This window comes from Chaetodon trifascialis, chromosome 8, assembly GCF_039877785.1.
Source record: "Chaetodon trifascialis isolate fChaTrf1 chromosome 8, fChaTrf1.hap1, whole genome shotgun sequence".
NCBI classification, from domain to species: domain Eukaryota; kingdom Metazoa; phylum Chordata; class Actinopteri; order Chaetodontiformes; family Chaetodontidae; genus Chaetodon; species Chaetodon trifascialis.
The window spans coordinates 16,268,006-16,290,000 of record NC_092063.1 but is presented as its reverse complement, the minus strand read 5'-3'; the positions used below and the strand labels follow the sequence as shown (position 1 = coordinate 16,290,000).

General features: G+C 43.4%; 1 protein-coding gene across 5 annotated transcripts in view; it reads left to right on the top strand.

Moving 5' to 3' along the window:
• Positions 1 to 21,995, top strand: part of prdm16 (PR domain containing 16) — a 180,420-nt gene that overhangs the window by 52,705 nt on the left and 105,720 nt on the right. For all 5 annotated transcript variants that reach the window (XM_070969433.1, XM_070969432.1, XM_070969430.1 and 2 more), the window contains exon 2: positions 7,540 to 8,009. In XM_070969433.1, coding sequence (XP_070825534.1) covers positions 7,540 to 8,009 — 470 coding nt within the window. The remainder of the gene's footprint in view (positions 1 to 7,539; positions 8,010 to 21,995) is intronic.

Sequence of the window (21,995 nt, the reverse complement as noted above, 5' to 3'; positions counted from 1 at the left end):
AGAGTAATAGACTGATCTATGGGTGTAGGCTGCTTCCAGTGGCAGAGGTGAATATCATCACCCTCCCTCCCCCAGCAGTCCACACCACCACCGCCACCACCACCCCCTCTTACAACCTGAGACATACAGCTACTGTACAGTAACCAGACAAAGCTTTATATTGGACACACACTCATGTGCAACCACACATGCAGACCCATGGCACTCAGGTGAGGCATGGCTGAGGCTTGATCAAAAAACGCACTCTGTTCAATGAAATGGTTAATCCCGTCCTCTTTTTTAAAAAAAAAAATTTAATGACTCTACAGTGACTCCTGTGACTTTTTGAAAATATTGCTCCAAAAATGTCGACCAGTTTCTGTTATTTTGAGATGAATTGCATTACGCTTGAAAGGACAGCTGGAAGTGCCAGTGAGAGTAAAAAACTGAGCTTTGGGAAGCTTTTAGGAACAGATATTTGTTGGGCATCTCAGCATAAAATCTTCAGATTTTCCTTGGACTGTGGCTCGTGAAAGTGGTTCTTAATCAGATTATTTTTAGTTGGACAACTGCAGTGATCACTTAAATTGCGACATCCTTTGCAGAAAAAATGCTGGAATTTCGAAAAGGATTACTGGACCTTGTAAATATATATTCGTGGTTAATTTTCCAGTGACATAAAAAGTGTTCTGTCTGCTTCACATTACCTCATAATAGATATTGCACTCTTTAGACATGCATTGACTTTTTCTGGTTTTTAAGATGGACAAGAGTGAAGCCACACAGAACAAAACTCGCATGGATGTGACAGGAAGTTGATCAAAATCACATCAAAATGTGACCACTACTTAGCACAAGGACTAACACTGAAACAAAAGATATAGACACACATGCACACTGACATGCACACAAGTAGACACACAAGCTAACCCTCTCTCCTCCCTGGTTAATAAGAATGGATGGGTTTGTTCTGCACGCTGTCTGCCTTGGTGCTCCCTGAGCCGGCTGCCTGGCCTCCCGAGTGGTTTGCTAAATGAAGCTGCACCAGAAGTGGGTGTAGGGACACACACACACGCACGCACACACACACACACAAATGAAGAGGGGAAAAGAAAGAGATACTGAGGAGTAGTACAATAATTTGTTCCTGCAAGATGACTTCTGTTATCTGGGACAACTGCATCAGTTCAACTTACATACTGCAGCATAAACGTTTGTAATGGACATTTTTCTTTAACGATTTCCTTCCTTGCAATTATACACTCCATGTTTGACTTCACATTGTTGAAAAAATTAAATTATGTTCAAAAGATTTGATTGATTTCTTTGGCTTCTCTGGATATTGACACACTCGCCGCTCCTCGTCCTGACAGATGTGCTCATGAATCTGATATTTGCCTTCAAAAAACTGCTCCAATGAAATAGGACATATAAACTATAAAAATTATTTCTGAATTGTTTTACATGATAGTGATGTATATTTAAAACAAAAATATATAAAATGTAGTAATTATGCTTATCTGGAATAACATTACTCTCGCTAGTTGCTGTAGCGTCTTAAGTACCAAAGCCTTTAAATGAAGCTTGTCCCAGTAATGCTGAATCTGACCCTCATTTAAATAGTTTATTGACTGTAAAGATCAAGGTTCTTGTCTTTATCATCATGGTTTCATGCAGTTAAATTGTGTCTCTTTCTGTTTCACTCTCTTCTCTTAGTTTCATGCGATTCCTCCTTTTCACTCTCATTGCACCTGCCAATCCATTCCTTTCCCCTTCTGTTCTTCCTGTTTAATCCAGCTCATTTCTCTTTCCATCCCCTCAGTTTCTGCTCCTCTCTCTCTCCCTCCCTCCCTCCTTCCCCCCTGGGTGATGTTTGCAACTCAATTTGGCAAATGTAACTCGATATTGATTATTATTAATATTTATCATGTTTGTGAACATGTTTTCTCCTAGTGCTATTAATCTGCCCTGTTAATAAATGTCTGCAGCAGCCTGGGCCCCGGAGCCCCTCGGGACCACAGGGCCACCCCGCACACACGCACACACACACACACACACACACACACACACACACACACACACACACACACACACACACACACACACACACACCTGCTCTCAGCTGTAGGAGGTTGCCTGCTGTCTTCTATTCGCCTGGAGGCTTGATCTCAACATACACACACACAAACACTATTGGAGGAGAGAACAGAATGCCTCGAGGCTGCTCCGCACAAATAACACATCAATACATCAGCCGTGTTGTATCAGCGCTATACACAAACACAAAAGTGCACACTCACGTATAAAAACACACAAAAGCTCCAGTTTGTTTGTTCTTTATTCAATGCTGCAGTGACCGAAGTCAGTCCAGTTGTCTGTTGCTTTTATGTGAAAGTGTTGAATTGTTTGCAAGTGTTGGTTTTTTACTGCAAGAGAAAGGAAGTGCAAGAGGAACAAACTAAGGCACAAAGAAAGGCCAGAGACAGCTCCCCCTAGCAGGTTTTATAGACAGATAACCATTCCAGTCAAAGATAGAAAGGGAACAGTACACATACACACTGAATGTCCTGAATGCTGGCAAGCAACATGGTATGAATGGTGCAGTATGTGTGGATGTGTTCATACAATGTGCATCTGCATTGATGATAAATGGAAACAGTATTTTCTATTTTGTTTTCAGTTAAAGCAATTAAAGAAATAAAACACATTTTAACATGCATGTTGTGGACATGAGCAGCATACACTCACTCACTCACTCACACCAGCGTAAACTTAAATGTAGCTGTGACTAGTTAACACATGTAACACAGCGGTACACGTGCAGCCCTGTGTCCTTCATTTCCAGTTGCCCTTTCTTTCTTTCTCTCTTTCTTTCTGTGTTCCTTTTGTTTTTTTCTACCACTGTGATCCTTCTTTACCCGCTCTGAAGAAGCCATGTCGTAGTTTAAAGTGTTGCTTGAAAATGTTCCCTGTTGCTTTTACAAGGGGAAACAGTGCGCCGTTCTCGTTCGGAGAGGCTTGCTGGTGTTGTAGCTGACCGTGCCCCCTCCGCTCACTCTCTGCTTCCAAGCGCACACACCAAAGGCACACCTTCTCCCTCCTTTGGCTGCCTCGTCACATGCTTCCATTTATACATCATTATGAATATATGGTGCCACCGTGGAAAAATACAGCATTGTACAGTTTTTCACCTCTCACTCACTCCACCTTTGATTTGCACTCGTTTGATTTTTACAGCCGCCTCTCTGCTCCACCCCTCCTGTTTTAAAGCACACGGTGTTTAGGCTCTTTTGTGTGGAGACAGAATCATCAAAGACCTGCTTACTACAGAGGAACAGGTACCAGTATCACTCTGTGGCCCAATAAGGCAGCTAAGTGGGACCATATTGACACAATATAGCGGCATAAACAGCAGATTAAGCGTGGGTTTGAATGCTGCCCCTCACACACTTGCACACACACACACACACACACACACACACACACACACACACACACACACACACACACACACACGTGCACATGTACGCAAAGAGCTCTCACATCAGGATGTTTGGTCATTTATTGCTCAACCAGCTACCCATTTTTCATATCTGTCATGGTCCACACATTCTCCCTCCGCCTTCAATTCTTTTTTTCTTCCACCAGCCGTTCTTTTCTCCCCATATTTGGAGCCGCTGCAGATTTTGCATAGTTTTGCCTTTTCCCTGGATACTGTCTTTTCATCAGTGGCTGGCTTTCCTTTTGAATTGAACCAGATCAATTTACGGCCAGACAAAGATACAGTCTCTGTGTGCGTTGGAGAGGGAAGGCAGTGAGGGAAATGGGACGTGTGTGCTTTATGATGGCCATCATTGGCACACATGTCTTATTTCCAGCACTCTTTTATTGTTATCATAGCCACAACCATGGCTCCACTGTGCTGCCTGCTCTCTAGCAAAGCATGCACCTGGCTCTGAATACTCAAGCTATTTTTGGCATCCATTCTAGCCTATGGTCTGTAGTGCTTTACAAGATGTGCATCCCTGTATACAAAAATGCATCTTTAACTACAATTTCAATCCAAGAGTCTTGCTTTCTCAATTAAGATACACCTGGTTATTCAAGAATTAAGTGGGACCTTATTTGATGCAGCTTTTAAAGGTTCCCCTCCCAGAGCGCCTGCAGTCAGTGTTGTTTCTCTCTGCCCAGACTGTGTCAATAATACAGCTCAGTCTATATGCCACAAGGCACATGTGTTTGTGTGCGTCCAGGCAGACGGCAGAAAATGACTCCAGATCTCTATCTTTCTGCATTTAAGTCTAGAGTGCGCTGATTAAACACAACCACAGAACAATTTGCCCGTTGTAAGGCCCTTCGATTAAACCACTGATTTTCAGTACCGTGTCAAGTTATTTTGCCATGGCAACGCTGATTACAATGTTATCAACTTTTCATATTTTTGGAGTATTTTTAGTTTTTCAATCTTGACTCTTGAAAGGAAGCACAGTCAGATTTTTCTTTAATGACTTGTTAGTGTTATGTGCTTGTCTTTTGAAATATTTGACATTGTTAAATGTGTATTTTAGGGGTTAATGTCTATAAATATCATATCTATGTCATAGCTTGTAATTTAACTGTGACATGCAGTAATTATGAGATATCATCTTTACCTACAACACCATCTGATCCCTTGCACATGTGTTTAGAGTACAGTAACAGCTCCTGCAGTTGCAAACAGATGTGTGTTTGTGTGATAGCCTGCATCTGTGTTCGTACGTGCCCTAAAATCTTTGTTATTGCAAGCGATGCTACAAAGCAAAGAGCTCCGTTTATGGCACACATTTACAATTTATCAAATAAATGGGATGCCTTCATGTGGCCTGGGCCCGGCTCTCAGGCAGAGCAGCGTAGTTTTCCACTGGAATAACAGCTGCTGAACAAGCAGCCCATTGTAGCCACAGCCAGCACCGGGACCCCCAAGGTGCGAATTAATGATTGACCCCTGATGTAATCAGGATAAATAGCTCCCCGTAAAAGAGAAAGAGATGGCAAGAGGAACAGAGAGAGAAAGAACAACATAAGGAGCCAGGGAGAGGAAGGCACTATCTGGCCCGGGTGTTTTTTAAGAAGCCCTCAGGGAGACGAACTTCACATCTCTCTCTGAGTCTTTTGAGACCCAGAGCTAACATACAGCTGTTTAAAAGCAGCCCAGTCGTCAGTTTTTAGACTCTTCGCCTCCTCCTTTTGGTCCTCTTCCTGGCCCCTTTCATTATTTTCCAGCTTACTTTTCTCATCTGCGACTTTTTTCGGCAGTGGTCGAACATGGTCAACTTGTCTTACAGAGGACAAGAGAGAGAGAGCGCTTGTCTCTAGTGGCAAGTAATGTAAAATTTTTCCCAGTTTTCTCTCCAGGCAACGTTTTTATGAATTAACTAAGTTACGACTGAGAGCTGAACACTGCGTCTGCCATTTCTGCCTCACTTTACTGCTTCTTGTGTCTCACAAAAGATGTTTTGTTCATTAAAATTAAGAGGGTTTTTTCCCTCCTTCTCCTTGTTGCTTAATTATTTGATGTAGCGATCTGTGCATTTTTTTTGTGCACTGAGGCTCTTAAAGCCAAATAGTATTTAATAGATTTTCCGAGGCTGTCTTTCTGCTTGTCAAAATTGCTCTCAATGGGTCAAGTGCCAGTGAGAGAGGGGGAGTGAAGAGGGAGGGTGAGTAAAAAAAAAAAGTGTTTAACAGCCTGAAAACACTTTTGATTGTGCAGAGGGAGCAGCAGATAGGGCTGAGTTATAAAACTTTAATTGATCTGTGAAAAGTGGAAGCTACTGCTGGCTCACATGTTCCGCTGCTTAATTGCACGCCTGGACTGAGCCCCTATGAAACAGTGATCATTAAAAAAATGGGTTCTTTTCCAGTCAAAATCACTGGATGACGCAGAATCAGTCATAAAAGGCTGGATTTTACTGCTGCAGCTTTATATGATAAGTTTCCCGGATCTGCGTGGACAGGCTGCAGGTTTGCCAGGCGCTGAAAAGCCCTTGTCACATGCGTTCATAGTTTCAAATTTCACATTTAAAACTTACATGTCAGTTAATTTAACAAGTTTCACAGTCCACATCTGTCACTGGGCAGGAACCCAAATATTTATCAAAGAACAAAAAAATGATGCACTGCACGATGAATGTGCTCTCGTTGAATTTCAGTGATGACTTTTTCTGCTTTGGTTTCTTGATTAGCTCAGTCAATCTTTCTACAATTTACAAGCCTCAGCGTTTCCCTCCTCACCTCATCAAGTATTAACAGAAAGATTAGTTCAGAAATCAATACACCCTTTAAACAGAAAGAAAACATATTAGTTGTTGTTTTAGTTAACTTATTAATGATGCATATCTCTTACATGGAGTTTTATTAAAATTCGAGCCACAAACTTTCATTGTGACCTAATAAACTTCCATGTACTCACAAGCGCATTTTAAAAAATGTCATGTTGCTGCTCCAGCTAAAACCTTGGAAGTGGTGGCAGGCTTGGCAGCAGGCTAGATGGAGGCTAACAGAGGGAGAGAGCTTGATTGGAACCACTCCTGCTGTAATTTTGGGCCTAGTTAGCCCGCTGATTGCCAGTCCCTGTGTTTAGATAGTAAAACTGCAGTGGTGCTTTGACGAAAGACACCAGGATCTGTCCAGAGAGGAAAAGAAGGAGGCACACATAGATGTGCTGAGGCAGACACACACACACAAACAAATACGTATAGACTAGGGCTTGGTATTTACGATCTGTGTTTTTTCATACTAACTGGAGTGTATTGGTTGCACTGCCTATTGGAAACTGTCAAGCACAGCATCAAGCTTGCGTCAAATGTCTGTTTTTTTATTGTATTTCTTGTGTTCAGTGTTTGAGAACTTTGGCTTCTTTTGTTAATTAAAAAAAAGTTTTTGCATAAAAGCATTTTTGCATTATGTTGGCATCAGCTCATCACACTCGTGCTGGAGTGGTGGGATCCTTGAGTGCAGGCACAATCATATTGTCAGTCTCTGGACGTGACAATAATGATAGGTGACGAGGCTAACCGGTCAGTGATAGACACAGCCATTATTTGTAAGATGAGTCCTGGCAGGAAACAGCGACTGCGATGGAAATGAGAACTTTTCCCATCAAGAACTTGGCTAAACTAAAGCTTCTTCTCTTCTCCTCGTTGGCTCTTCTCACATAAGTTACAAATCTGTGAGCTCAGCATCTTGTAGCTGAAGGTCATCGGATGGTATTCTTTTCTGAGGACCCCCAAATTCTCTCATTGCACAGTGTGGTTTTCTAACAGTTTAGAGGTTTGGAGATTGAAGTAGGGTGTTTTATGTAATTTACGGTCAAGAAGTGGCTGGATGTGCAGTGTTAACTGAGGATGGAGATATGATTCAAGCCATGTTCAGACCACCAATAGCTCTGGGTGAAAAGAAAGTCAGCCAGTCTCTTGATGCAGCAGAGGTGCCAAGACAGAGGGCTCCAGCAAAACAATATCATGTTATACCACCTCTATCTGCACATCAATAACAGTCTCTGTGTGTTTTGTCTCCAAGATGACAGTGAGCCAGTGGACAGCATGTACGACACAGAGGCCGACCTCCCTGGTTTAGCGGCCAGCAGCGGAGGTGGTGCAGACAGCCCAGAAGATGACGCAGACGACGGCATCATCAACATGTCCCCCCTGCCCTCACCAACTCCTTCCCATCCAAACAACAACCACCACCACCTGCTGCAGCCCCACATCTACGCCACCCACCACCACCACCACCTTCACAACAACAGCAACAGCAGCAGCAATGACCAGGACTTCACCACACCCAAGGAGGGCTCGCCCTACGAGGCACCTGTCTACATTCCAGATGACATTCCCATTCCCAGCGACCTGGAGCTGCGGGAGTCCTCTGTGCCCGGTGCCGGCCTGGGCGTTTGGGCCAAGACCCGCATTGGTGCTGGCGAGAGGTTTGGTCTGCACAGCACGCTGCATCATGGGGCCACAGGCAAAGACAGCTCCTTTGGATGGGAGGTAGGAAACAGCCCGACTTCTTTGTACTTTGTTTTGGGTTGTTTTTCCTCTTCATTTCACCACAGCTGTCTATCATGTCTGACCACTTACATATTCTGTGGCACAAACACAAATGTACAGTGAGATATGAAATGACAGGGTAATAATATCAATTAAGAGAGGGACAGGAAGAGGGTAAGGGAATGAAGGAGATGCCATCACTCATAATTCACAGGCGATTCTCATCATCAGCAAAGATGCTCATTCCATTTGCACGCCCTGTATCACTGGACCTCATCTTTGATCCTGCACATACACAGAAATATACACACACATCCATACAAAACACAGTCATCCAGAAGTTCAGCAGCACAGCAATGTCAGATGGAAAAATCTGGCTGATTAGTGGAGGTATCAGCTTTTCTGGGCGTCGGTCCGAGCGAGCACACTCATTTGGTCACGCCACCCGATATGGAAATGGAAGAAGCATGGCCCAATGCGGTGGCGGCATATTGAACTATTAATTTTCATTTCAACATGACATTAGAGGATATTGAAGTTGCTTCAGTAAGCTCATTAGGAAAAAAAGGAAAACTCCTGATCTCTGTCTCTCTCTCTCTGTCTCTCCTTCTCTCTTTCTCATGTGCCTAATCAGAGATGAAATATACTGGCCTGCTTTTCATTTCACTGACTCCTTGACTCTTCATTCATTTAGGGGGCCGGTCATTCACATAGTCTAATATTACATTTGTATGTAAAAAAGGAAAAAAGGCTTTGACCGTAGAAGTTAATCATTGGAACATCATGTTGGAAAGGGCAGGATGTACTTGAATTAGACACCACCGGTACACAGTTGGGAGTTTATAAAATTTTTAATGTGGACCAACAGACCATGCAATAATTTTTCACATTTTTTTTTTTTTTACTACATGCATTTAGAAGACCATCAGAAATGTGGGCAAATATTTTCTATTGAATCCTATCATGTTGGCCACATAGATTGATTGATAACATTTCTGATATATCATATTTGTTGTTCCAAACAGCTGTTTTTGGAGCATTCTACAACTTTCCTAGTCTTTTGCTTTTCCTGTCCCAACTTGTTTGAAACGTGTTGCTGGCATCAAATTCAGAATCAGCATGAGGTTGATGATGTAAAACATTAAATTTATTGTCTTTGTACTGTTTTCAGTTAAGTATGTGTCAAAAATGGTTAGCAAGTTATCATATTCTGTTTATGTTTTCCATAGCGTTCCAGCGTTTTTTGGAATCAGGGTTGCAGTTGTGCAACAGTGGAGTAAAACTGAGATTGAAGTTATGGGAGAGTTTAAGAATTAAAAGCGTTTACAATCAATATTAGCAGTTGTATTCTCAAAGCATCTGGTCATTTTTTTCCCCCGAGAAAGAAATTGTAAATATCTGTCTGAAAAACTTGGCTCATAAAGTAATCTCCATGAATCTCTCATTGACAAAATTTTTACTGAATCTCTGAGTTTCCCATAATAGTTTCAGTCTGATGAACTCCTGGCGCTTCCCGCTAAAGCCTTCATTTCTTTTTTCACCCTTTTTTCTTCTTAACAGTTGTAGGAGCAGGCGATTAGAGCACACAGGCACACGCTATATGGCAGTGTGCCAGGCTGAACATTTTCCTTTTTAAAGTTCATATTATGGCTAGCCATTCGGGGTGCAAAGGGCACCTCTCCAAAAGCTACACTCTCCCCGTAGCTCTCATGTTTTCTCTCAGTTTTCCTCCTCCTTCCTTTTTTCTCCCCAAGACACCCGACTAATGCATATTCATCAGCGAAGCTTTAGCTCTCTGCCTTGTAGGAAAAAGGCCACCTTCAGCTCTAAAGAGATACATTCACACATGTTCTCTTAGAAATGTCCTGATGCACACACACGCACAGACGCACACACACACCTCCCAGAGAAGGAAGACGCAGTAAATTGTTGCACATTTAAGAGTTTAAGAGACTTTTTAGAGTTTAGATTTTGGCCATTGTAAGAGGGAGTTTGAAGTGAAGTTTAATAGCACAGCACTCACATGAACACAGTCCAGATTCTGCCAGCCACTGCCTTTGGCACACTTTTGGTCTTTTGGTGACATATTTAAATGTTCTTTTTGACAAATGCTGTGAGCAATGCATTTTTTTTTCATTTGCATGTTGCAGCTGAGGTCAGTTTTATTTCCCCTCAAGGTAAAATCTTTGGTCTTTGCCTCCCAGCCTGTCAAAACGGAGCGATTGATCTGTCTTCTCTTCCTCCTCCTCCTGAGTGGTCATTGAAGGAATCACTCTGACAGGGCCTGTTTTTTTTTTTTTTTAAGATATCCTGTCTGGTTTGGGGCTGGAAGCCTTTGGGGACTCTCCTCTCCCAGACTCTTATCACAGATAGTCATAACAGTCAGCCTGTTGATAGTCATCAACAGACTCCCCCAGGAGTCCCATACACCCCCTTTCCCCCCTCTTTCACCATATACCCCTCTACTCATCTACTGCCTCTGGTCTTAGACAAATAGACAGGCGAGAGAGTGACTGCGACATGGCTGAGTGAAGAAAGGTGTTAAAAGAAAAGAGAGAGAAACAACGATTAATGGGGATGATAGAGTAAGAAAAGAGGATGCAAAAAACATATTTCTCACAGCAGCAGAAACACCGGAGGAGTCTGATACTCGGCATGGAAATTCTGTGAGTGTGTTACATCAGTCCCCTGCCAAAACAGGGGGACGTGTTATGAGAGATAATAAGTGAAGTCATCTGAGATCTCTGTGGTGTAAATGTGATCTTATCTGACCAAGGCTTCATATAGAACCTTCTTGGTAGGAAGACGAAATTGGATTAAGTGCTGAATTTAGTTATCAGAGTGATTAGTTTAACCATGCTTCCACTTCATAATAAATTGTAGTATGCAGTCTTGTTATATACTGCAATTTGTAAAACATTCCTAAGAGTTAAACAGCCCTGTTTTCTTCATGATGACCTCTTCATTTTCAGTTGATTAAATTATCTTAAAATCAATGGTTGCAGACCATATTGTACATGTATCCCTATAATCCTTGGAAACATGAAATCCCCCAAAATTGCAGTTACAAGATTTTTACTCATCAACAATGATATATGCCATCTGCAGTAGTACGCTTGAAGCCAAAACATCTTAACTACATTGGCTGCATTTTTGTGGATTTTTTTACTAAGACTGGCAATAACTCATTATGTTGGCTTTGCGAGCACCGCGGTCTACCAATGAAGCCAAACAGCTCTAACAATCACATGGCTGAGGCTGTAGCGCTTTCTGGATATCTGAGTGGAAGTGTAGATTGGTGGAGAGAAACAGAGGGAGTGAAAGAGTAGGAGTGAGAGAAAGAAGAAAGAGGAAGGCAGAGAGGAAGCCTACTATTGTCTGTCCTGGGGCACCGGGGACTGGAAGAGGTGTTAACTCAGACTCATTTCAGCGAGACGGACAGCTCAATCTAAGAGCTGCTTCGCTGCAGGCCATGGCCATTCTCTTCTGTCTCAGACTCCCTCTCTAGCCAGCACCGAGTCATCCATTTAAAAACCATTATGCTCCCCCTTTAGCACAACATGATAGAACGCCAGGGCCCCAGGTCTACCGTATGTGTGTGTGTCTTTCTGGTTGTGTGTGTGAGCATAGGGCTGCCAACCCCTCAGGATAGGAAGGCCTGAGCAAGCAAAGTGAGGCAAGGCCCTCAGAGAGTCCACTGTGGGGATCTACTGTCAGAGTGACTGCTGCTATTATCTGGCCGGTAGATTGACCCGGCTTGCCTATTGATAGAGTCATGTCACCATACAATGGCTGGAGGTATTGTGCTCTTCACTGACTGGCATTGAATGGACTCACTGATCTAACTCCCTTGGGTGTTCAGATGGCAGGAGAGAGTGCAACACATTTGTGGAGGATGCAGTGCATGTTAGGAGGAACAAACTGCAAATTTGCAGCTGGGATCTATGAGCGACATGAAATCCTTCTTACAGTAATGACTTTGACTTTTATCTTTAGAGGAAAAACAAGAGAAAATAACATCTCTCAGTCATGTCTGTATTCAGAACATTAGTGAAGTGAATGAAAATGATATGGCCAACCCCTCTCACAGTGATATTAATGGTGTTTGCTCTGCTTACTCTGTGCCCACTGGGCGTGTCCTTACTGAATCATTGCTTTTGAAACTCCTCTAGCACTTATTAGCTTTGTCTTTTCTCACTATCTTTTGTTTCTCCAGCTTGAGTGTTTGCTATCTCACGGAGTTCTTGTTTGAAGATCAACGCACATCAGGTGTTGACGCACACCACCTACCTCTCACCAACTGTGAGAGGATGGAGTCACTTGTAATTACCAATCTTGGTGCTCTGTCGTTGTCAATTTATGGAATGTAAATTGTACACAGGATGATACCTTGAGGGTATTGTATCGTCTGAGGCATGATACCAGGCATAGAAGAAGGACATATTGTGCATTTTGAGTTCAGGGATGTGCAGTTATGTAGACCCTTTGGACAAGGTCAGCACAAATGCTTTCACACACAAAAACATGGATCATAGACTCCGTGTCAGCCCTGCAGCCATATTTGTCTCTTTGTGGCAGTGGACCTTGGGATGACTTTGTTGCCAGGCAAACTTCTTTTTCTCTGTCCCTTATTCTTTTTGTGTTTACCTTTTGTGGGGTGATTTTCCATATCAGTATCATTCATCCAGTGATGTGTGGAAAGAGGCAAAAAGTATGCTAGCTCTTCTGTTTACCCTGTTATTGACTTAATGATTGGCTAAGACATCTGGCGGGCACTCTTGTGTCGCCAAGGTTCTACGTGACAGACACCATCCAGCCATGGCATCATGCATCTCCCGCACCCACTGTCAGGCACTTAATCTCCAGCTTGACAGCTCGCTTTTCACGCTGACACTGTGCTCCTTTTGTTCTCGATCTAATCGTTGAGCTAAGCTAACGTCCTTGTCTCCAAACTTTAGAGAGAAGAAGTCCTGGCGCACCCTGACACTTATCTGTCCTGACCCACCTCTCGCCTCCTAAAGTGTTTGCTCGCCTTTTGTGTTGTGCCTGAGAAGGGCAGATGGCCAAGTTCTTATGCCGCAAGATATCCCTACAGGGCATTCAAGGTGCAGCTTGGAACTTGTCTGATCTGTTTGCCTTCTGCAGAAAGGTGTTCCTTATCTTGATGTTTGGCCCTTAAGGTGACTGGTACTGAGCTGATAGGGCAGAAACTCCCTGGGACTGCCAGAAGACAGTAGTCACACCAAGTGAATGGATAGTATGAGACAGAGTGGGAAAGAGAGGGAGTGAGATAACCAACGATAGAGTCGTTTCCTGCTTCATTTGACTAATGTGCTTTCCAGTGTTCTCACGGTGACAGTCATGTCTGCCACTTCAATTATGAGTTGGTTAAGTTCAGAGAAAGTAAGCATTCACTAACCTTAACATAGGCATCTAGTCATCCATTTTTAGACACTAAGGCCTAATATTACCTCTAGTTAACTTGAACCCCCACCGTGTACACTATTGTATAGCAGGAGTGAAGCTCTTCACATAAATGGGGTCATTATCATGTCTTTTAGTAATCAAATCAGGACCATGCTCTGATGAGCATGGCCTTGAGCTGAGAGTACTTCTCCTTAAAGGCACAGCAGGGAAAACAGCTGGCAGCTTAGTTTAACCCCCTCAGATCTAGTTTTATTTGAAAGTAGAGGAAGATTATATATTAAAGGGTCAGTTAACTGCTGCCACTCCCACACAACAGAGATACAATTCCTTCTTTGGTGCAAAGGCATTGTAAGTTTGGGAAAAAGCTTGGATGCATAAAACTGGAAGTATCTTCATGGTTATCAGTTACCAGGGATTAGAACAAAAACATGGTTTGGTGATTTCAGTGATTGCTCTCTTTAAAATTTTGCACATAATACCCTCAATATAGTTTACACATATATCAGCACTGTGATGAAAAAAAAAATCTTTTAAGATTGTTTAATGGTGTAAATGACACAACTAACTGCACATTTTTTCATGAAGGGATGTTTGAAGTTGTGTGTTAACGTAAAGAGTTGCTTTGGCACATGTGTGTTTAGTCCCACATTGTAATGAAAAGGATATCAAACCTGTGGTTTCTAATAACAGTATTGACCAACAGTGTGCGGTTTTCTGTCATCATTATTTGACTTTGACAGAAACCCCAAGTTTACACACAGAGCAAAAACACCAGAGAGAGAGCATAACACCACAAGTCTCAGGCCTGGGTGCTGTAATATCTTCCATTCACGTTCATTTTATGTAGGTTTTAAACATGCCATTAGCCAATTTAATCCAATTTTCCCAGCTTTCGGAGCACTCCAGTGGAACAGATTCCATCTAATATTAAACATATGGTCGTCGTTGCCCCTAGAAACACCACAGCAGTGCGCTCTCTTTTTTTTTTTAAGAAAGCTGTTAAAGACAAGCCTCCTGTGTCCCGGTGCAAAACGTTGTCAATTATCTTCAATGAGCAGAGTAATTGATAACGAGGAAGCAGGGCAGCAAATTAAATGTCAGGTTTGATTAGAAGCCTGATACCTTATCATTCCTTCATAACTCGTTACCAACATCTGTTAATTAGTTAATAAATTAATCTGCAGGGCTCAGATGAAAGGTGTCCAGGCTCCCAAGGAAGTACATGGGGCAAAGTCATCCATCTTTGAAGAGAGTGGAACTCAACAAATATTGTCCCTGGGATTTGGGCTGTTATTACTTGGTCATTGGTTTCAGACCTCAGCCGCTCCAGCCAAGCATTCTCAATGGAACCTCTTGTTTTCGTCAGTAACCCCCATCACAGTCTCCTCACGCATCTCCACCACAATGCTATCCTTTATTGCACAAGGTTTCTCTTAGCAGAGGTGCTTTAAACATTAATTTAAAACCCCTCACATTGGCCCATCAGTCGTCTGTGAGGAAGCGCAGGTAACTCCTGTCCAGTCCCCCCTCTTCCACTGTGTATTGAGTGAAACCCCATCGTTCGTCATTGTCCTGATGAATAGTCTCATCAGTTGGGGCCTCAAGGCAGGAGCAGACAATGACGCTGCTCTTTGCCACAGTGGAAGATGATGACATTTGTCAAAGGCTGTTTATGTTGGTGATTAGATTCATACTATTATGCAGACATATGCTTTCCCACCTTCCCAGCTCTTGCTGCTAGGTTGATATTTATAAATGAGGCTCATCTCATGTCAGCTCTGACTTCTCTGTCATATTTTGTTGCGTGTCTGGAATCGTATAGGTACAAGCCATCCAATGCGAGACCTTTTTGGTCACAGATCACTCACTCTTTCTTCCATTTTCACTCAATTTTCCCTTTCTCCCTCACTTTAAATCTAAATCCCTTGTGCTGCTTAACATTTCTGTGACTCAAGCAGGAGGTGGTGACCTATTAATCAGGTCCCTGTGGCTGTTGTGATTTTTTCCATAATCAGATACACAACATGGCCCAAAAGCCTTGGCTGTAGAAATACTTATTTTCATTAACTCCTTACAGTTTTTGTACTGCATTGTAGAACTCCATCCACAAGCAGTGAGCTCAGGAGGAAACTGGAGCACAGGCCTGTGCCTTTTAATCACTTTTTATGAGGTATAAGGACTAACGCTTCAGCACAGTGTGCGTCTTTGTCAGAGTCAAACAGTCATGGTGCAGGCAGAAAGTATAACGGGCCTGCAAGAGCATAGGACTGGTAGAAAGAGAGAGAGGACTGCACTAAATTTAGTTATTAGCATGTTAAGTATAAAAGTTCTGGTAACCTCTCCTATTCTCTGTTTTTTCCAAGTGTATCTTTGTTTAAAAGCTTGATATTAAAGGAGTGTTTATTTGGGTGTGTTACTATTGTAATGTGGTTCAACACGGACATGTACAGGCATATGAAATGTACATTACCACACGTGCACATGTCCACACAAACATAAAGAGGCACAGGCAGGCAGGAAAAAGACATTCTCTTGTGTTATTCTTTCCTCCACTCGGTCATTTAGAATAACAGGGTAGAGTGAGAAGCTAAGCACGATGACGACATTAGATCTAAAAACAGTGTTGAATTGTTGAAGTGTCAAACAGGCCGGGATGTCTTTACTTTGGAAAGTCTATGGAATCGCTCGAGTGATTTTCGCTCATTTGCTCCACCACTGTCATTGGGAGTCTTGTCTGCATGAGACAACAAGGAGGTTTTGACAGAGTCAAGAAAGATTTATAGAGGTACGCTTGTGTGTGTGTAAGGGAGAGAGAGTGTGTGCTTGTATGTGTATCTCCGTGCTCACAGATGCACACGTCCACATTTCTGTGCTTTAATCATCTTTGGCACTGGTTCACCCTCCACATGATCCTAAATCTGTCAGATTTCCCCAACTTAAACTGAATCTCACCAGGAGTTTGGTGTAATATCTTAATTTAGTACAAGTGTTTGTGTCAAGATGACAAATAACAGTTTAAACAGATGTTTCCCAGACATTTCATAAGTGAGATATCATTGCCTCATTCAATTTCGTTTATATTATTCTGCACGCTAGTCACTCCGACCGTTTGCAAAGCATAAGTGGAGTGGTATGTAGTTAATTCTGATGTTTCCTAATATTGTCATCAACTCTGAGAATATATATTTTAACTGCTTGATGACGACATGTTTACGGGGATATTTGTATATTGTGTTTAGAGAGTCTAAAAATGACAGCGAGGAAATCTTTAAAAGATAATGAGACCTCAAACACCGTGTAAATAATTCTTTAATCCTATTTCAAGAATTCTGTAACATATTAAGCAAGTGACATGTGACACGAGTTGACATCCACACAGCTTGTTTTACTTAACCAGTGCAGCTGTCACCAAGACTTGAATCTGCATGCATGTGTGAAAGAGACTCTGATGACCTGGAGCAGTAACTGTAGCTGTAGATGGAGAAGCAATCCTGTAAAATGGCTGTTTATCAGAGTACTGCTTCGTCATAGCTGATTCCTTAGAGGGGCAGTCACTGTGAGCTAATACATGACATATAGCTGTAGAACAATATGCAATTCGCTGTGTCAGGAATGCCATTGAAAAATGAGCAGAGGCAGAAGTTAACAGTCAAGTGAGTGAACAAATGAACCCAAATCAACAAATCAAGTTTGTGTTTCCAGAGAGAAAGAGAAGGTGAGGCTGCCTGGATTTCTGCAAATCTCCTTAATGGTCAGAGCAGTGCACCGCAGGCCCCTCAGTCCTCTGCAAATGTCATATGATTTTACTCTGTGTCACTCTTTCCGGAGAGGAGTTGAGCTGATGCTGGTGCAGCTGGTACGCAGCGGTACCCAGCATGCCACCCAGTACCACAGAAAGGTGTTAAAAAAAAAAAACTATTGTAGTTCTCTGAGACTCTTAGTCTCGAGCCATGTGATGCAAAAGTTATGCCAAACACCAGAACAAAAGCACTGTCACATTATGTGAGAGTGTGACTGTATGTGCACTCTCACTGAGATCATTTTTGTGCAGTTGTCTATTTGATGACATGATGGTCGTTTGGCTTTACATGAAAGTCTTATTATCGTGTTATTATCATCCCTGTTGTCCTCTTTTTTCCTGCTGCTTCTCTACATTTATGTACCATTCCTTATTGTTTAATAATTGAGATCAAATACTGGTTTATAATTAAAGTCTTCATTTGTCACTTTGCTGATATTTTATTGGGCCAGAGTGTTTCTGGTGACAAAGCCTGCTCCCCTCTGCTGGCCAAGAGCTCACAATGCCACCTTCTGAACAAGTTTAAAGTGCTTTTTACGTTGTGTGCCTGACGTGTTTATTCAGGGAGGGAGAGAGAGAGGCACATATTCTAGTACAACTGTAGAAAGTGTAAGAACACACCAGCAGACACACAGTGCACACGCACTTGAAGCATGGTGCCTACCAAACCACTCAAGCAGCACAAGTCAGCCTTTTTTCCAAGCCTTGTTCTTCTTCCTCTCCTGTGCAGAGGGGGATGTGTGACGGGAGTCGCCATTGCTCGTCATTGCTTTACACAGCTTTCCATATCCTATTTTCTCTTTTCATCTTTATACATCTGTTCTCACACACTTGCACAGATGCTCATGGGTGCACACACAGAGAACAGCCCCCTTTCTAGCATTCACGTGATGGATCGCCACAGGGCCTTCTGAGCATCCCTCACACAGCCTTGTGTTCATCTGTACGCTCTTATACAAACATATTAGTGTTCCATTGCAATTTCTGCAGACTTTTTCCAAGCCAGAGTAGTGCGAAGTGCTGATGCCTGTGCATTCGACATGATGTGATTTCACAACAAAATAAAGGCCCGTGCTTTAATTATACTGAGATCACAGACTCAAATCTTTTCTTTTGTGATTCATTGATTTTGTAACCCCCTTTCTCAATCCTACGTGCCCTCCCTCTCTATTTCTCCTCTCCTTTTTTTCATTTTGCTCCCTCCTCCTCTTTTCCTGGCCTCCGGGGTCCCAGTGCTTCTAATTTGGCCTTATCAGTGAAGTAATTTAGCTGCCACAGCTTGGGTTTCTGTTGCGCGGCGAGCGGCCCCATTGTCCTGCCCTGCTGTTGCTGAGATAAACCCTCAGATTGAACAAAGTCCGTGCTGACCTTTACAAACTCCCAAATCTCACTCTGTACACCCCTCCAACAGAGATTCTCTCTGCCTCAAGCGCTTTTCTTAGGGTGGGGAGTGGGGGGGGGGGGGGGGGGGGGGGGGGCGGATGAGTGTTTGTGCATGTGTGTGAAAGAGTGAGAGTGTGTGGGGTCAGGGTGGATTGAGTGAGCGTGAGATGGACAGGGGAGAGGGATTAAGATGGCTGACTGAGCCTGTCTATATTTCCAATGGCACTTCGCTCTGAGAGGGAGGCCGAGGAGGAAAAAGTGCACTGCAAGCAAAGCATTCAAGTGTGCATTTGTCTGTCTCCTTCAGACAGCTAGAGAAGGCTTTTGTGAGCCACATTGTCTGACCTTTCTGCCTTCAACATTCAACCGAAATATGATTTCTTTGCTGTAAAAGTAAAGGCACCTTGTGTCTTCACTCCTTGTAATTGCTGTTGATGTCCCTGAAACAGCTCATTGAGAGAATCCTGACAAAAGCACCGTTGAACCCCTCGTCTTACCTCCATTGTTATCTATCGTGTCCTTCATTCCTTGGCAGAAGGCCCAAGAGGAGTCTGTCGGGATTGTTGCTTTGACACAGTGAAACGGCTAGAGAGGAACGGTTGAAGCCAAGTGGCTGGGTGGTGGATGGGGTGGGGGTCGATGCTGTGCCGACGAGGTTTGGGGCACAATGCAACAGGAGTACCCTCTCCATTGTGAACCACTGTCATCCTTCAGAAGCCACTCAACTAGCTCTCCACGCCGCAAATCCTCTGTGCTCTCTATTCCAGCCGTCTGTCGGTCAGGCAGGGAACCTCATCAAAAGGTCTTGGAGTTGGGGATTGAGATAGAGTGGGTGGAGGGAGGCAGGATGGTGAAGAAGAGGGGAGGAAAAAATTGTTGTTGGTGCAGAATTTGGGTGGTGCTGTGTGTGTGTGTGTGTGTGTGTGTGTGTGTGTGTGTGTGTGTGTGTGTGTGTGTGTGTGTGTGTGTGTGTGTGTGTTGGGGGGGGGGGGGGGGTAACAGGGCCGTAAGTTCAGGTGTGGGCTTCAGAGTTAGCGATGGGTTGGAGAGAATTTGCACCACTAGATCCATTGGTCAGGGTGGCCCTGTGTTCATCCCTCCATCCATCCCTCCTCCTTTTCACCTCCCCCCGCCCACCGCCACCTGCCTGCAAGCCACCACCAGTGTTCCCAGGGAGATGAGCGCCACGGAGAAGAAGGCCCACAAGGGATTAACTTTTCACATGGCTGGGAGTCCTCGTCTCAAAAGACCTGACAACCCCAGACGGCTTGATTAAAAAAGAAAAGAAGAGAAGAGGAAAGGAGGGAGGTGGGTGGGTGGGGGGGGGCATAGGAGGAGGAGAAGAGGGGGAATTCTTCACATGATGGCCCTGAGAGAGGGATTTTGGATATTGGGTGTCTTTTTTTCCCTTCGCCCAAAGCCCCCATGTCTTGGTTGAGAATGAGCAAATTGTTCCTCCTGTTCTCTCGGCAGTCCCTGTGTTGCCCGGCCTAAAGATGTGGGTGGGCATCAGTACACATTGTTGACTCCTCACAGGAAACCTAGAGATGTCCTCTAGTTTAAAAGAACAAACAAAATCATGGTGGAAGTGGTGGCTTTTGATTCCACTTTTCATCTGCTTTCTGTCCTTTGGGTACCAGATCCATCCAAGGACCAGAAGATTCATTGATCGATTGAAATTGTCTACATTGTTATCACTATATCGTGATATATTATTTATTAATCTGTCATTAGTGTATTATCAAAAGACCTCTGTTGCTCTGTGTATGTCAGCATTACATTACAGTCAAGGAAGACATTGGCAGAGAGAATCGGCGAACCGTTGCCGGCTTAAAGTTCTAGTGTTCAAGTGGCAAGGCGCCCTATTTCCCCTCACTCTATCCCAGATAAATTGGGCCTCTCAGGTTTGTCTGTGAGAAAGAGAGGACAAAAATCAAAACAAACGCTCCCACTGAAGTGAAGATGGGAGTAGGGGTTGGCTTTCCTCTCTGGCTAGCGGATCAGCAACTCAACCTAGCGGGACAGCGGGCCACTTAATACCTCCCATCTTGTCCAGGTAACAGAGTGGCCCGACAGGGGGGTCAGGGAAGGTAGCAGGGTATCGTCTTACAGATCACCACTCACCCTCTGGCTTCCTCCACATGGCTCACTTACCCTCCTCTCATCTCCGCTGCTGGGACACACTCACTCTCTCTTCCCACACCCCACAGCAAGGATACAAACATCCATTGAGAAAGTTTTCGTGGATGTTTGCACCCAATTTCTCTCTGTAGGTCCACTGAGATGAACCAAAATCAATCTGAATGCTAAGCAGCAACATACTCAGGATGTCCACATTTTTCTGCGATTGCCAGCCTTATTTCAAATGAACAAACACAAGAATTGAGTATTTAAACTTCTGTTTTCAAAGTTCAGATTTCTTAATCCATGGGGATATTTGCTTTGCAGCCAACCAAAGGGCTTCTCACCAGAAAAAGGCAATATATTAAAAAGAGAATGATACAGGTAGTGAAAGGAAGAGAGCAGGATGGAGTTAAAGGAAAACATCAGTACAGGCACAGAGAAAATGCATTTGAAGAAGCTGATGTTTGGTTGACTGCTACAGTTGAAAAAGGAAATATAAAATGCAAACAGTCACAATCATCCTGTAAAAGTAATCTAAAAAGCACTACGTCTGTTTAGTAACTTCTGCTCTAAGCACTAGTAGTGCAAAGGACAAGAAACTCCATAACGAGGGGTGACCAGCACAGTCAATTAACCCTAATATCAGCCCAGATTTCTCATTAATCATGCTGCTTACCTGCCATATGGCCCCAGACTCCAAGGAGGCTCCGAACCTATTTGCTGTGCACTTGACCTTGCTGATGGACCCAGGGGAACGTAGGAGTTGATTTCTGTCCTCCAGGATGTTGTGGGCCTTCTTCCTGTTCTGCTGGACAAACAGATGAGCTCATAGATACATCAACAGAGCTCCAGTGATCTTACAGTGACCCTCAGGTGGTTTGTGTTCCTCACTTAAGGAAACACAAATCGACGCACAGAATGAACAAGAAACACAATACACATTAAGACATCCACTGGAGGATAAGAAACAGTATAAACTATGACGTCATATTGGCTTGCTGTTTGCATATCCAATGTCAAGTAGTACTGAAATGATTAGCCGATTAATTCATTAGCTGATCGATAGAAAATCAATCAACAATTCTGATAATGGATTCAAGGAATCTGTCAATTTGCCTCTAATTCTCCCATTCACTTCTACACACAGACCATGGCACCCATGCAACTTGGGGTTCAGTCTCTTGCTCAAGGACACCTCAACATGTCGACAGGTGGTGGATCACCTGCTGAGCCACTGCAATCCACCAGTTCAT